This window comes from Brachycentrus maculatus, unplaced genomic scaffold, assembly GCF_059751285.1.
Source record: "Brachycentrus maculatus isolate JH-2025_06_01 unplaced genomic scaffold, ASM5975128v1 h1tg000134l, whole genome shotgun sequence".
Taxonomy (NCBI): domain Eukaryota; kingdom Metazoa; phylum Arthropoda; class Insecta; order Trichoptera; family Brachycentridae; genus Brachycentrus; species Brachycentrus maculatus.
The window spans coordinates 696790-715585 of NW_028280887.1; the positions used below are offsets into that span (position 1 = coordinate 696790).

Genomic DNA, 18796 nt, shown 5'->3' on the forward strand with positions numbered 1-18796 from the left:
ATTTTAAATAATTTCTTTATTTCTTGAAATAAAATGAAAACACCACGGCTCTATCCCTCATCCTTCGATTGGCAAACATTCTAATTTCATCGTCACTTTGAGCATAACAAATAAAATAAAATAAAATAACAAACATTTTCGTGCCATAATCGACAATTACTTTTTACACTTACATCACTACTGGACGAATCCAACATTATAAGGGCGAAAACAATGGGTTTTTACAACATAATAAAAAAAAACATATCCGCACCCCAATGGATAGGGCACTGCGTCATATAAACGCAGTGTTATCTTGATCGTTTACACATGAAGGAAAGGTGATCAGCCCTCCGCTTCAGGTACCAGTCCAGGGTAATATTGAATAAATATGACAGTGAAAAATCACTTATATTTATTTTACCCCCCTTGAGAATCGAACCAGGGACCTCCAGAACGGTAGCCGAGCGTGCTGACCATTACACTGCGGAGGCGGACAACAACAAAAAGTATATCTTTTTACAAAAAAATATGTACATTTGTTTATTTCGCAAATATTATCGACGAATCGAAATTTCCCATCCTGCCAAAATACACATTCGTTTTAATCCGTATATCGATGGCCGTGCTTTACACAATGTAAACCACAGTTGATAAATAAAGTTTGACAAGTACTTGGTAAATACCACTATTTCTTAAAGTCCTGTGAAGTTCGTAAAGTATTGTGATACCCGCTTCGATGCATTCCGCGTCATTTTCAAATACCGTAAGTGTGTTGTATATTAACACATACGGTGTTTAGAATGCATCGAAATACTTGTCATAATTGATTTTCAGAAATAGGGGGTTTTCCCAACTAAAATTTTAATTCAAAATGGATAGATTCAACCTCAAAGTGACTCCCGAATCAATTAATTGTTGTATAAATTTTCAGTACTCTCACAGTTTAAATTGTAAAAAAACACAATTTTTCCATCAAATAAATTTCATTGATAAATTGGCTCTTTTCGTTATTGTGAGGGAACAATATTTATCAATTTAAAAGGTCATTACTTAGGAAAATCCATAGAAAATATTTTTCAACCATGGATTGTCAGATGTTGTTTTAATATCACGAATGAAAATAATTCAATTTTCTCTCCGTTTTGCGTGGGCCGTAGCGTTTTGAATATTGTATAATTTTATATTTTTTGTCATATCGAATATAAACAGGACCCTAAGAGCAAACCTATGTTTTTATATTCCCTTTTTATATCAATGAGTATCGGGGTAGGGAAATTGTTTTCGTGTTTTCTTTGGGGGATAGAACGTCCATCCTAACCCTGTAAACCTTGCACAAAAAACAATTTAGTACATAACTTTCATCTAGAATTCTTTGTGGGATATATCCAACTAAACATTTAGAGATTTAAATTGAAAGCAAAAAAGAGTGTTCTTGAAATAATACGTCATTTATTCGAAACATTGTTACATATACGTAAACTATGCTTTTAAAAACCACAAAAATGGTTTTGATATCTCAACAAAGATGAAGAAGGCTATTTACATTTACATTAACATTAAGTCTGGACATTAACAAGGTTTACAACCAGACATGGGCTAGTTTCAGTGGTCACTTTAAATTCGTGCAACACTCACCATGCTACCCATGATTGACAACCCCAAAACTCAAAATTCGGGAGAAGCTCCAATTGATAGGATTAACTACATGCCACATTGTCGGCGACATCTATGCTTGAAATAAGTATGTTTTTACCAGCAGAAACTCTCATTAAATGTTACATACATAGCCAGACTTCTTCCAGGCTTCCATTTTATCTTCATTTTTGTTCTTCTTACCCTTATTAACATTCATTGGTGCATAAGGCACTGTATCAAATTAAACAATATTAATTTGACCGATTTTTATATGAAGGCAAGTAGTTCGGTCTTACGCTTCAGATACCAGCCTAGAGTAATATTAAATAAATATTAGAATGAAAAGTTACTTTTTTTTTAATTCATGATTGACAAAAACTCAAATTTCTGATTTTTTTGTACTTTTACCTTTTTGCATACGCTACTTCTTCGATACCATCAATTTTTGAGTCTAGTAATTTTATTTTACTAGCAGATATCTTTATGAAAAGTCTGTAAGATTTTTTTATATATAAATATTTGGAGACGCCTGAAAATATCATTTCTAGAATTATAATCTCAATTATAGAATTTTTTAAGGAATAACCTTTTATTTGGCAGATTTAAGCGATCAAATTTTACCTCGTGTTATATTCACCATTCTACGTATGATACATTCATTTTCGGTATCGATTTGCTTCAAATGGATAACAATATACCTTTTCTCGATCTCCTTAAGCATTTATGACGAGATATATCTTTAAAATCTTGATGTATCTTTAATAAATTCAAAGCAGAGTTTGTGAACAAAATTCAGTCTCAGAAATATATTATTTTATAGGTTTGATATTCATTTTTAAAATGATTTTATAAAACATTGTAAAACAATATAATTCCAAAACCAAACCTCTATTTCATCCCTTAAAATACTTCCCCGAAATTTCACTGCAGAAAATTGTAACCTTAATATAATTTCTACTCTCCAGAAATACAAACACTAGGCCATGATTTTCGTAAGCACGTCCAAAATCAATAAATTTCAATATAAGAAAACTTTCCATCTGATAGAAGATCACTTACTCGTATTTCTGAATTTCAAGTTTCTTTCATATGGTTTGAGACACAGAGTTAAATTAATATATGTGCAACTTTGACTGAACTAAATGAATCAAAAATATTTGAATTGAACAATGAATATGAGATAAGACTTATAATTATTGGAATATTTTTTTAAACGAAAAATAAACTCTTTCTCTCTCTCTCTCTATATATATATATATATATATATTTATATGTATTTTTTTTAAACCCTTATCCACACCCTAATGGTGCATAGGGCACTGTGTCATATAAACGCAGTGTTATCTTGATCGTTTACACATGAAGGAAGGGTGATCAGCCCTCCGCTTCAGGTACCAGTCCATGGTAATATTGAATAAATATTACAGTGAAAAAATCACTTATATTTATTTTACCCCCCTTGGGAATCGAACCCGGGACCTCCGGAACGGTAGCCGAGCGTGCTGACCATTACACTACGGAGGCGGACATATATATATATATATATATATATATATATATATATATATATATATATATATATATATATATATATATATATATATATATATATATATATATATATATATATATATATATATATATATATATATTTACATATATATATATATATATATATATATATATATATATACATATATATAAGTGTAATGATCAACACGTTCGGCTACCGCACTAGAGGTCCCGGGTTCGATTTTCAGAGGGTGTCAAGTAAATGTAAGTGATATTTTCACTCTGATATTTATTCAATATCACTGGTACCTGAAGCTGAGGACTGATCACCTTTCCTTCATGTGTTAACGAACAAGATAATTGCATTTAAATGATACGGTGCCATATGCACCATCGGGTGCAGATAAGGGTTTGAAGAAGATATATTTGTATATGTTTATGTTAATTATATTTGTTAATTCTTTTTTCATTTTAAATTTTTATTTTACTTGGTAAATACCAATATTTCCAGCATTTCTAACTGAAAAAGTAATGCGAATTGCATCGAAATGCGCATCACAATAAATATTAAGAAACTGTGGTATTTATTTAGTAAATTCGTAATATGTTTTTTTTACATAATATTACAAAGTGACTATCGAATCAATTAATGAAAAGATTAATTGTCCTTTTTATTATGGTTTCCCATATTTATATCATGCTAAAATTACAGCATTTACCAATTGTAATTAAACAGATTTCCCATAACCAGGACATAACTAAGGATGTTAAAACATTGTTCTCAGGACTGGTAAACTTCACTACCCAACCGACGTCTGTGGTCCACTTTTTGAGGAGGAGCTTGAGTTCTGGGGACTCGACGCCAACCAAGTCGAGCCATGTTGCTGGATGACTTACACTCAGGTTAGTAAAATTTCACTACATAAAATCCTTTACCATCATGCTAGATCCCCGCAAGGATAGACAGAAAGAATAGAAAGTCACACCAATATGAGTTTTCAAAAAATATTTGCTTATATTCTCAATATTATCAATATTTAAAGCATTTACTTTGTTGTTAGTCATTTTTACTTTTTTTTTTCAAAAATGTTAATAATATTAGTATATAACCACTCACCGAGATTGTTATGTCTACCGGTTTCGAGACGTACCAGTCTCTTCGTCAGGACAATCACTACCATAGCATGCAAACAATACCACCCTTCACTACCATAGCACCATTTACACACTCAGTGGAGACGGGTACGTCTCGAAACCGGTAGACATAAAAATCTCGGTGAGTGGTTATATACTAGTATTATTAACATTTTCGTAAGCAAAAAAGTTAATATTTGTTTCTTTTTGTACATTAAAAATATTGTTAACTTTGTGGTATGGTAAAATAACAGTCTCCTTACCATTCATATTTGTATAATACCACTTTTAAGTGGAATTACACAAAGTAAACAATGAATGATATAGAGAGTGTTAATCTTTGCCTCTTCCATATTCATGCATCTCCTTATATGTATATACCATCTGATTATTCCGACTCCTGACGTAACCACATTCAAGTATTTGCATAGTTAATGGTGCAAAGTTTTCCTAGATCTTCCTATGCTTCTATTTCCAATAACATTAGTCTCATAAATTTGTTTTATCATTTTTTCCTCATTCATTAGTTCTACATGTCCAAACCATCTCAAAACACCTTTCTTAATTTTATCTACAATATAATGCTCATACGAGCCTTGCATTATTTCCTTATTTCACCACTCGAATATCCATCATACATGGTTTTGCCGCACTAAGAGATCGCATTTCGACTGCATTCAGTCTACTTTCATCCTTCTTCAAAAGAAAGTAATCTGGAAAAAGACCAAAAAATTCATGGATACTACGGTAAGATAATATGATTAGAAAGCATAGCCTAGGTGACGTTGTATATTATATAAAGACCTACAATCTGAGTACAATAAGTTGGGACGGAGCCAGGAAAAAGAAGCAAGATTTGTAGTGAAATAAGAAAATTTAATAAAAAATTCTTAAAAAATCATGATTTTCAATTTGATTTAAAATGGTAACAAAAAGTCATAAAATATGTGAGAGTCATATATATCATAAAATAATTAAAATGTAAGTGTGTTTTAAAATCACTATAAAAAATTACGTTTTAATTTTAAAATGGAAAATCACAATATTAGTGCTTCAAATATAAATTATATCCATCACATCTTTAGTTTTCACATCTTTACTTTTTATAAAGTCCAAAGTATAAAGAATATCTTTAGACGATTTGTATCCAAATAGTCGAAATCATTTCATGGGGGGATACTTTAAAACAAATGTAACTTTATTTCGAAAACTTTCCTTTTACAGTCAATAAACTCAATCGTTACATACCAACTTTGAATTCCTAAAAATGGGTTGACTTTCTGCCCTTTTTCCGACACTGAAGATAAGCTTTTCCCCCAGTTGAGACGAGTTTTACCGACATTTTGCTTAACTTCTTCAAGCGAAACATATCTGAGATACTAAGGGCTACATTTTGTTCTCACAACACAAACGCAAAGGATCGAAACTATATCAATGTCTGGTGAAACATGATGTCAAAGACTTGCAGAAATATCACAAAACTGCACGAATATTTTAAATTTACATATTTACAAAATTTGTAAATGAATCTGTGAAGAAGATTACATACATACACATATTTAGTTATTTATTTTTCATCATACACATAATTACAGATTACAATTGACAATAATGTGCCCTCACTGGGTTGTCCGTGACGAGGGCACAGTTTACAATACTTATTAACAAAATTATATGAATGTAAATTGTCAATGATGAATGACGGAATGATCCACCTCCATTATTCACTTATTAATAGCTCTTTCACACCTAATTAATTTTTTAAATAATTTTATGAATAATGGAAACTGGTTCTTTAACTTTATTGCACAATAGTCAAAGTTTTTCTGACCAAAAAGAGGTTTTTTTTTTAATAAAGAAAATTTCCTAACCAAAATAAGTTTCGCGCATAAATACAACTGATGACAATTAAACTATCATACGCTATAGTATTTGGACATACTCAAAATGTTGTAAATAAATTATGTGGTCAAATTATAAGCTTAATAATAAAAATGAAAATGTTATTTTCTGGCGTTTCTCATGTGTATGATTATAATCCAGGATTCGGACCTCACATACTAATATAAGAGTTTCTGCTTACTAAAAAGCTTATTTACATCTCACCAATAGATGTCTCTAGTGAAGTTCTAGTGATTCAAGAACAATGTTTCTAAATTGGTTCATATATAAATATATATAGAACTTCAAGAATTTGAGTAGGGTCGTTGTCATTAATGGGTAGAATTGGTGAATGTTACACGTGTGTAAAGTGATCACTTAAACCAGCCTATGACGGTCGTTAGCCCGGCGTAAATGCCCAGACTTCCATATTCTTCTTCATCTTTGATGAGATGTCAAAAAATAATCATACGCTAAATTGATCGTTACATATGCATTTAAGAACAAAATTACAATGCACCTACCAGCAAAGCACACTAATCGCAAATAACACACTTTTTACTAACGTACATTAAACCATAAGAACCAAAACACAGAAAAACTTTAAACGAAAACAACTTTAAGTTTTACTTGGTAAATACCACTTTTTCTTTAAATCCTTTATGACACGGAGAAAAAGTGATATTTACAAAGCAAAACTCAAATTCAAAATGAAATATTTTTTTCGCATAATTTATAAACAAATATTGTTAAATGTGGAAAACCTAGAGAAGGCACATTACTATAGTTATTTGTTTTTATGTGTTGAATGAAAAATTAATAAATAAATAAAAATTTCATACTGACAAGAATGCCAGCATTGAGGGATCATTATCGATAAAACTGAAAAATGTAATATCAGTATAAAATATATTACTCTTTTAGAAGGAGTGGTTGGCCAATCACCTACCGTCTTCTCGTAAAAAGAAATCTTAAGTGTTCTCTGAATACGGCAATCTTCACACACCAGCGAACCCTTTGATGACGTCACTTTACTGACTACTCGAACAGCCAATTTTCTTTGTTCTATGAAACCAGTCAGCTAGCACTGATGTGTTAAAATATATTTGAATTCCACTTTGTATTGGAGATTATTAATGAAAATTTTAATAACATATATCATCTTTACCAGTGGTGCAATGATTGTCAATTTTGTACATTTTTTTTATTTATTTGGGTTTTCAATAGCAACATATGTAAAATAAAACATTAAAAGATAAACATTCGACAGAAACATAAACATAAGTACAAAATATTTAGTGTAGATCTAGCAAATGAACACGTATTTATGAGAGAAAATGTGCATGTGTGAAGTGTGTGTGTGAAGAGGGTGTGTGTGTGTGTGTGTGTGTCATGTTGATTCTAGTAGGGACATACATACAATGCAGAGAAGCATAGTTTTTTAAAGATCGTGAGAGGACTAGTTTATATTTTAATTTTAGAGGTTCATAAAAATAACGAGTACTCAATGAAACTTGATTTCATACGTAACACGGATTTTATTCACTACAGTAAAACCTCGATATAATGGACATCTGATTCACGGACTTCGGATAAAACGGATCAGGTCAAAATGTTAAAAAAAATGTCCTGTTAATATTATAAATGCTTCGATTCAAGTGTCCACACAATTTTTAGCGACCATGAAAATACGTCTGGCACTAGAATCTGAGACATAATGCCATCCTACTTGTAGACTGCACCTAGCTGGATCAACAACACAGCCAAAAATGAAGTTAGCAGTGGTAAGATCACATCTCGACGATCTAATAATATTAGTGACTATTCGAGTTCCAATAACGAAGTTCAACTATATTGGTTATATTTTCCTAAATTTATCGATAATGATTCCTCAAAGCTAGCACACTTGTCCCGGTGAGAATTTTATTTTTTCATTGTGTTTTCATCATTCACAACATTAAAAATTACAATTAACAATAATGTGCCCTCACTTAGTTTTCCCGAGCCAAGAACCTATTTTACAATACTTATTCATAAAATTATATGAAGAATAAAATTTAATTTATTGATTCGTGAAAATCGATTACTTTTTAATTTGAGTTTTACTTGGTAAATCCCACTATTTCTTCATGTCTCAGTAGATTTAAAGCAATAGTGGTATAAACATAGAAAAACACGAATAAAAAGGGTAATTTGTAATACAAAGCGACTGCCGAATAAATTTTTGGAAATAAATATATAATATATAAGTGATTTTTTCACTGTAATATTTATTCAATATTACCCTGGACTGGTACCTGAAACGGAGGGCTGATCACCTTTCCTTCGTGTGTAAACGATCGAGATAGCACTGCGTTTATATGAAGCAGTGCCCATGCACCATTGGGGTGCGGATAAGGGTTTTATTATTTATTTTATTAAATATATTTCAAATGTGTCTTTCTTATTATGTTCCATTTAAGTGCAACTAGAGGATAGATAAATTTGAAAAAAAAATTAATAATCACCTGTTTTATACCATTTTCGAGATTTATTTCACAAAACATGAATATATTCGAAAACTACAGGTGAAAATATTTTCAATAATTAAAGAAAACACTTCGTTTTTTACCACTTGAGTTTAATTATAGACTACATGTTTCAGAAGCTAAACTTCCATCATTCAGGTCTGTATAATAACAAAATATTTTCATCGACAGATGAACACAAATTCCAGTTTTTGTAATCAGCTGTTGATGTAAACATCTGTAGTTTTCGAAATTATTGGTGTAAAATTAAATAAAACTCCGTTAGTAGTACCTATAATACAAGTGTTTAACTTTTAATAATCAAAATGTCAATCTATAATGCAAAATTAATGCCAAACCAATTAATTAAAGAAATATACGATTTCAAAAGTAGCATATTGTTTGCCGAAAAACTCAACTTGGATAATGTCAACCGGCGACATGTCTGTCGACGAGTATATCGATTTTAGTATTCTCGATTTTAGTATAAATCGATTTTAGTATTCTCGTGTTGCACTATCGAGTTTCCCGGCAAGTAATGGCGCCAGATTGCATTCCGATATCCTTTATCGATGTAATGAGCATACCTCGTGGCTTTAATACCGCGCGGATTTATTGACTATTTGAAGCGCCATCAGCACTCACTTGCGCATTTTCATACTGTTACATATGAACACTATACAGCTGTGACTGACATTATACTACGGGTATATCAGAGGTAGCCAAACTTTTGATGACTGCGGGAAATTTTGTTTGGTAAATTATAGGCATATTTGCCTTATTGTGTGTGTTAAGTACTCATGAAAAATATTGTTATTTATCACTCTCTTTATCATTCATCTTCCACTTTTTATAATACCGTAGAGCGGGGCTTCTTGAACCTTAATGTTTTGCTTGAGCCCAGTACAAATAAAATATGTATTTGGTCTACAATAATGAACTTTCGACATGATTCATTGTTTCCCTGACAGGTGACAATTATTGTCACGATACCTCGATCGATACCACGATCTAAATATTTTTTTGTACTGGGCTCAAGTAACACATCAAGTTCAAGTAGCCCAGTTCTACGGTACCACTTTTATAAACACTTATTCGTGACTAGCGGTTGCGGAATATTTATTCCATCATCAGGTCAATAATTCAGTATCAGAATTGAAGAACGATTTAATAATAATAATTTATCTGAATTTACCTTATATCTGAAGACCATTCATTTTAATAAATCTACGGATATACCACCAGTCTGATGATGTCGGTAACGACGAAACCCGGTCGCTGGTCAAATAAAAATAAAGTGGAAAAGCTAAAAATATTGGTTTTAATCTAATAACATATCTACGGATATATTTTATTAATATAAGTATGTAGTTATACAAAAGATTTTTTTTTAAATGCCTTCACATGTAAATCGTAAAACAATATACACACACAAAATAAATAATACAAAGGCAAAAAAGTTATTACATCATTCATTAATATGAACAATCAACAATGAGTGAAAGTCTCTCTCCAAGCACAAGAGCTTAGTCTCTTTTTTGGGCAGGCACAGCGTAACTAATATAAGATATACTATAAGAAGATATGTATGGCTAATGAATTGAATAGATATATTTTATTTTTTGACATTTCATCAAAGATGAAGAAGAATATGGATGTCTGGGCATTTACGGGGCTGGCGACCGTCACAGGCTGGTTTAAGTGATCACTTTACACACGTGTAACATTCACCAAGTCTACCCATTATTGACAACCACACTACTCAAATTCTTGGAAGTTATGTATATGTGAACCAATTTAGAAACCTTATTCTTAAATCACTAGAACTTCACTAGAGACATCTATTGGTGAGATGTAAAGAAGCTTTTTATTCAGCAGAAACTCTTATATTAGTATGTGAGGTCCGAATCCTGAATTATAATCACACACATGAGAAACGCCAGAAAATACCATTTTCATTTTTATTATTTAAGCTTATAATTTGACCAGACAATTTATTTACAACATGTTGTTAATGAATTGATACATTTTTTGTTACTTTACTAAACAAATTTAAAAAGCGTAACATGTGTACACACATATATAAATATGTTTTGCCGTATATCCGGAATGTGTATTATTTAAAATTCAAAGTCAAACTGCCTACGTCATTTCCAAGATGGCCGACACTGCCCTACATCCGAGATTCTTCCCGTCGCACAGGATCAGAGTTATGGAGTCCAATAAAGCAGAATTTATGGAGCAATTAAACCGAAACACCGCGCAACTTGCGCCGGTAGCGATGTATTGAATACTATACGACAGTTATCAAATCCGCCCACTCAATATTTATACCAGCAAGATGGGCCTATAAAAGCTCTAAACGATTATTTGCAACGCAACGAAACCTGACTTACTAACTAACCATCACAGAGAGAAAAACGTCAAGCCAATCTGTATTTTCAATCGAAATGTGTTCAGAAATTAGAGATCTAAGGATCACAATGATAATGAGACTTAAGATTTGTTTTATATATTAATTGTTAAATCAAACACAGATTTTTTGAGTCTACAAAGTTGTATTTTATTAACGAAAACACATAAAAAATTATATTGTGACAATTGTTTCGCCTTGTTAGGGCATTATCAAACAAATGTGAAGATCAAATAGACTACGGTCCTTATGTAGCTATACAATTATAAGGACCGTAGTATAAAGAGTTTCTGCTCATTAAAAAGCATATTTTTATGTCACCAAAAGATGTCTCTAGTGAAGTTCTATTAATTCAAGTACAAAGTTTCGAAATTGGTTCATATATATAGAACTTCCAAGAATTTAAGTTGTGTGGTTGTCAATAATAGGGAGAATTGGTGAATGTTACACCTGTGTAAAGTGATCACTCAAACCAGCCTATAACGGTCGTCAGCCCCTTTAATGCCCAGACTTCCATATTCTTCTTCACCCTCGATGAGATGTCAAAAAAATACATTTTAATTGAAAATGTAGAGTAATTTCATATCATAGATCTATCTTTAATTTTAAAACCATCATTTGATATCATTTTCATTGGGTTATGGTGTTCGGTTTATATCATTCTTTACGCCGTCTTGTAGATATAAATTCCTCTCTAGTAAATATTTACTTTTCTCAGCAATAAATTTCAGCTAAGTGTCGTTCAATGTAATTTACTAATGCATTCTCATATAAATGGACTATCAAATTGGTTTAAACAAATGCAGTTAAACTACTTCCCGGGATAGAGTGAGTAGAACTCTCGGAAAAAATATAAAATAAGACCTTTGCGCAAGACGGAATTCAACTGGAAAATCCGTTTTCTCTTTAATACAGGTAATGTACTCGTATTTAGTTATTTAATTTCTAATCTACGTTTTCCTTGGTAAATACCACTTCTTCTTAACATCTTTTATGACACGTGTTTTAATGCATTCCGCATCATTTTAAAACACCGTTTGCATGAAAAGACGTATCATAATAATCTTTTAGAAATAGTGATATTCACTCATTAAAACATAAATGAAAAATGAATAGATATTACCACAAGGTAATGACTGCCGGAACAAAAAATGAAATTATTTTTTTTTCTTTGTTACTTTTTGGTGAAGTGTGGTCACGTATCATCATATCACGAATATGTTTCATTATTTATAAAACAACGAAAATCGTTATCGAAAACAAAATATAAAGATATAATCAATGAACTAACAGTATCCAAAAAACAAGAAGTTCAATCAAAGATTCATATATAAACGTAACCATACATACGGTTATACACACGCACATACACAAATATATATGTATTTATTTAATATATATATATATATATTTATAAATGTATATTTATATAATAATAATCAAACCCTTATCCGCACCCCAATGGTGCATAGGGCACTGCTTCATATAAACGCAGTGTTATCTTGATCGTTAACACATGAAAGAAAGGTGATCAGCCCTCCGCTTCTGGTACCAGTCCAAGGTAAAATTGAACAAATATAAGAGTGAAAAAATTACATATATTTATTTGACCCCCCCCCCCCTGGGAATCCGGGACCTCCAGTACGGTAGCCGAGCATGATGAAGATCACACTACGGAGGCGGACAAAAAAAAAAAAAAAATATATATATATATATATATATATATATATATATATATATATATATATATATATATATATATATATATATATATATATATATATATATATATATATATATATATATATATATATATATATATATATATATATATATATATATATATATATATATATATATATATATATATATATATATATATATATATATATATATATATATATATATATATATATATATAAAAGTGTTTGTGTTATTGTCATTGTAAATTTCGCTAACCGTGACGATACTTAGCTGCATTAACATTGATAAATGATAGCTTTCTCAGGATAAGGGTAGGATACACGGGGTGAGAATCGTTTCAATCATTTTTACATGAACTTTCTTTATGAGGTCAAATATTGACGGGGTCTGTGAATACGCGTACGTAGCAATTTATTTGTTCGTGACGAAATCAATCAAAAACAGAAAACATGGCAAATGTCGTTACCAAAATTGTGCGCCGTGAAATGTGGCTAGATGATAAATTGTGATACTAAACGCCATACGCTGTTGATCGATAGTCATATGATAATGTCGCTTCTACGCTATGATTAAAAACATATTTGATATTTATGTTGAAAACAAATGGGTGAATTTCAAAATGGATGTGCTTTTGATCGGTTTATTATTTGTATTGGACAAAAGCCAACATTGACTATAAGAGAATGATTTCTGATAATAATTATAATTCGAAGCCTCTAAAATATACAAATATAGTACAATTAACATTAAAAGTACTAACTTGTTATTAAGTGTGTGTGTGTGGTGTGTGTGTGTGTGTGTGTGTGTGTGTGTGTGTGTGTGTGTGTGTGTGTGCATAATTATTGCATTTTCTCTCAGCAATAAAAAAAGCGTAAGTTTGACAATCAGAGTAAATGTTATCATTATCCGATCTCTAAGACGAATGTGCTACAAAACGATGCACGATAGATGTTCGAATGGTGATATTGAAAACAATGCAATACTAAATTAAGCATTATCGATAAAATTAGAAAGGTGTGTTGCGATGGTTTGGGCATGTGGATCGAATGAGTGAAGAGAGAACAGTAAAACAAATTTATGAAGTGAATATAGTTGGACGAGGAAAACATTACATGATCAAGTATTTTAAATATGTGAAGGTCGGGTCAGGAGTTGGAATGATCGGTAGATGTGTATGAGGAGATGCATGAATGTGAATAAGGCGAAGATTTTTTGCAAAGACAGATTAGTGTGGTGTTCTATTCTCTCTACCTACCCCTGCGTAAAGCGGCGTGATGGTTAGTTAGTTAGTTTGTTTATATATAATATTATAATGAAAGGTACTTTTTCTGTCCCATTATATAACTCATCCCTATGAGTTGGTACCATCATCTGTTGGTATACCTATATCCTAACTTTTATCCGTATAAAGCAAGGATGGCCAACCCGCGGCCCGCGGGTGTCTTCTTGTGGCCCGCAGAGTATATCACACATTTTTTTAAAGTGTACATAATACCACCAAAAGAACATTCCATCGTGAGTAGTTTGTATCAAATTCATATATGGAAGTATCTCATTATCGTAACAATTTTTTATATTCATTTTAACATACAATCACAATATTTTGCGATATACTTTTAAACACACATTGATGCTGTTATTGCCGACTGACTAGAGTGATTCAAGAGTCAAAATACTTTGTAAAAGCTAGTTACGCAGTAGCCATCATACTAGCGAAAATATCGAACCAATATTCAGATTGTAAAATGGTTAAGGGATATTTGGAGAGTGTCATTAAAATTCTGTGTCCAGAACAGAAAACTGGTTTCTCAAAAATAATCCTGTCCCTATTTTAATAAAAATGTTTGATTATTGCTTTAATCTAATTCAATAAATATGTTTGAATATTGTTTTTTATATCGTCTTTAAAATAACGACATATTTCATGTTTTTTTTTTAATAATTAAAGAAATTTTGTTATACGGCCCGGTAGGATATCTCATTTCTACAATTTGGCCCGGTTGCTGAAAAGGTTGGCCACCCATGGTATGAAGCCATGTAATAAAGTTACAAACCACATTTTCAGTTTTCATTTTGTTAACTAAAAAAATATTATTGTGCAACAAAAATGAAATGTTAACTGAATAATTGTCCTCATGGTAACGTTACCAGTTTCATCGTGTGTAGAATTTTAAAACACAGAAACCATCGTATTTGAGGTTTATGCACATCCAAAATTCGGTTGTGCAAAGTTTTTAATTCATTTTCAGTAATAATGTCCGCTGTTATGTCAAAAAAATAAACCACTTTATATTAAGCTCCAAACTGAACAAACAAAGTTTTCACGCTGGTGAAAACTGTGTGAAAAACCTAAAAATACAAAATGATATGCATTTTACAATATTTTGAGTATGCCCAAATCTGGGTTTATGCAGTTTATGCAATTATTTATATCGACTTCCTAACATAGCTGAAGAAGAATATGGAAGTCTGGGTTATGAGATAACTGTTTTCGGCAAAATACCCAAAATTGAGTGAAAAGTGTCACAAACTACTGTTTTTTATTAAGCTGTGAATTAAATGTTTTTGTTATATTTTTTCAAGTGATTTCACTATCGATTTTTGGAGAGTTTAGAGAAAAAAGATGCTGGATATTTAGCGGGAAGGACAAACTCACTAAGGGAATGTGCTGAAGGAACTCAGGATTAGGAAGTTTATCCTTAATGCGGGTTGGTCAATAGCCCACAACTAATTTTCTTTTAGCCCAGGCAAAAAAAAAATTGTTTATTTATTGATATGGCGTTTAATTTGTAGAACTCCATTTTTATTTTTGTTTTAATTTGTAAATCAAATGTTTTAATTTTGGTTGACAGTAGAATCAGAGAGAGACTTTGCATGATTAAGTATTTCAAATACTTGTGAGTGTATTTATTGATTTGGCGTTTAATTTTTAGAACTCCGTTTTTATTTTTATTTTTAAATCAAACACAGATTTTTTGAGTCTACTAAGTTGTATTTTATTACAATTTTGGTATTAAAAAAAATAAGTTATTGAAAGGCAATGAGTTATCAAAATGTTTTCAATAACTTACTTGGTCACGTACTGACTTACTTGAGAGTACACACCTAATTCCTCGTTTCCTACGAACAAACATTTAGTTTTATTATAAAAAATATCTCAACGAAGTGATCTTACAAAAAGATTCAATAAAATATTTCCAGTAATACTAGTTTCTATGGTGACCAAAAAAGAAACAATTTTTCCTTAACTGTTTTATTAATAACTATCTTCTGAAGATATTGCGTAACGAAATTGCTTCCCTTTTCTCAGCATTCATTTCCTGACCCCGGAAATGACCTATTCCTAACGGATATGGGTAACCAGATACTTTATATTGGCATCAATCAGCATTTGGACCATTTGGAAGAGTTTTTATTTCAAACCTTTTCGTATTCATGTTGCGGGAGGAATATTGAAAGAAATACGGTTTTATATTTTATTATCACTCTTGGAAAATAACTATAATCAAATTGCATATATTTATATATTATGATCAATATATCTACAAGTTTCAAGAATTTGAGTAGTGTTGTTGTCAATCATGGGTAGAATTGGTGAATGTTACACGTGTGTAAAGTGATCACTTAAACTACCCTATGGCAGTGGTAACCCCTGTAAATGCACAGACTTCCATATTCTTCATCTATGTTATATAAAAAATAATAAATAACTATTTACGAGATACAAATAATTAAAGTACTTGTGTATAATATCATATAAGTATGGATAATGGACTTTGATGTTAACGATACAAGGTATAATAACCCAGAATAACGCTATCAGCACATTTTCAGACATTACGATGATATAACAGTTACAAACGTTTCATAAAAAACGTTATTTTATAAATTTGACAGCTGGTTTCTGTATGAGCAAAAATAGTGTGCAAATGCCTAAAAATCCTAGAATGTTCTAGAAATTGACTTTACGCTGAGAAATGGATCCAATTTCTGTAAAAAAGACATAGTTTCATGTGATGAATGTTTTTCAGAATATATTAGATACTTAAAGCACATTTAGTAATATAGGGAAAAGTTGAATTGAAACATAAATCAAAACTTTTAATACATTAAACGTATGAACGGAAGTAAAACGCTAGTTTTGAAAGGCTTGCTTGTGTTCATATATTTTCTAACGTATAATATATATGTAATGAAATATGGCATATAACATATACGTCCGTAGTGGAATGGTCAACACGCTCGGCTACCGTTCTGGAGGTCCTACTTCGATTTCTAGGGGGGGGTTCAAATATATATAAGTGATTTTTTCACTCCAATATTTACTCAATCGTACCCAGAACTGGTGCGGAAGCAGAAATCTGGACGTTTTTCCTTGATGTGTTGATGATCAAGATAACACTGCGTTGATATGTTGCAGTGCTCTATGCACCATCGGGGTGCGGATAAGCGTTTTAAAGAATGAAATATAATAATACAAAGTGACCACGAGTAACAGGACGCTTTTGAAATAAATTAAACTCGGTTAATGTTGGATTGATTTATTTTGACAGTAAAATGAATGCTTTTGAAGTAATCTTTAGAGAATTATGCTTGTGAAATGTTGACAGTCTTCACCGATGCATTTTTCCACTCTGCTTTTGAAGTTCTCCCACACTCGATGTTTGCTGATCAATCAGCTGGATCTCACGTCGAATTGCATCTTTGAGTTTCTCTAATGTGCGAGGTTTGTCTGCATAAACACGAGATTTCGAATAACTCCAAAGGAAGAAATCACATTTACTGAGGTCTGTGGTGGCCAAGACACATCGCTCACTCCTTTCAAGAACGTCATAAATCAAAAAACTTGATTTTTCAAGAGAACGTTTTTAAAGTTTTAAATTATAATACAATGTATTAAAAATAAATATCAAACCACTTATTGAACGTTTTACTGTGCAACAGATCTTTTTAGGTAAAACCTGAAGGTTTTTTCTCCATTTGAAAAATATTTATTGTATTTAAAAATATCATTAAACAATACCTTTTCTTCTAAATGCAAAAACAACACTTTCTGCCCTGTAGCAGGTAAATATTAAGTTAAAAATATGCCTCTTTTGCTGGGATATAGTACATTTTCTGGGCATTCCGAAAACATGCACAACTGAAAATTAACGATTTTTGATTTATGACGTTCTTGAAAGGAGTGAGCGACATATTCATACCAAAAATATAACTTGTGGGAAAAGTACGCCGAAGCGAGTCCAAAGATAAAGGCCAAATACTGCAGACATTATTTTCCAAATATAACTTTAAAAACATACATTTTTTATTGATTGATTCGACAAGAAATATCCATCCATGTTTCACTTAAATTTTACTTGGCAAATACCACTTTTTCTTTATGTCTATTTTGACATGTATTTTGATGCATTCTGCATCATAAGATATTTAAAAATTATACGGTACCTATACATTGAAACACGTGTCACAATAGAATTTTAGAAATAGTGGTAATCACTAAGTAAAACCTTATTTGAAAATAAATGTTATTTACAAGCAATCTAATTAAAATTAACAAATTATTATTAAAAAAATAAGTTACTGTTTATTGCTTGAAAGAAATTGAACGAAAACTTGACGTTAAAATACACTTCGTACGTTGTACGTCGTTGATTATATTAAATTATAAAATAAACACATTTTTCAACAAATATTTGTACTTTTGATAAGTGGTTTCCAATAAGTTTTTCCTACGCACCATTTCAAGAAAAACCTCAAACTCCCTCCTTTATTGTGGAAATGAAAAATAAAATATGAAATCTGTTTTTTTTGACATTTATTATACTCAAAATACAGTTGTCATGATGGTAAAAATTATTTACGTAACAAATATGCGCGTATTATTTTGTAACATCTCATCAAAGATGAAGAAGAATATGGAAGTCTGGGCATTTACGGGGCTGATGTAAAGCTTCTTTACATCTCACCAATAGATGTCTCTAGTGAAGTTCCAGTGATTCAAGAACAAGGTTTCTAAATTGGTTCA

General features: G+C 31.1%; 1 protein-coding gene and 1 long non-coding RNA gene across 3 annotated transcripts in view; one reads left to right on the forward strand and one right to left on the reverse strand.

Moving 5' to 3' along the window:
• The window catches only part of Shaw (potassium voltage-gated channel shaker cognate w), a 117385-nt gene that overhangs the window by 45834 nt on the left and 52755 nt on the right, over nt 1-18796 (forward strand). Inside the window, exon 3 of the mRNA XM_088260393.1 lies at nt 3915-4032. Within this exon, the coding sequence (XP_088116519.1) occupies nt 3915-4032 (118 nt within the window). The remainder of the gene's footprint in view (nt 1-3914; nt 4033-18796) is intronic.
• LOC148309262 (uncharacterized) overlaps nt 1-18796 on the reverse strand; it is a 31223-nt gene that overhangs the window by 7006 nt on the left and 5421 nt on the right. The window contains exon 3 of one of the 2 annotated variants that reach the window (XR_015837571.1): nt 17365-17500. The exons of the other annotated variant lie outside the window; for it this stretch is intronic. This is a non-coding gene — a long non-coding RNA (uncharacterized LOC148309262). Of the gene's footprint in view, nt 1-17364; nt 17501-18796 lie in introns of those variants that run through there. 2 annotated transcript variants of the gene reach the window in all.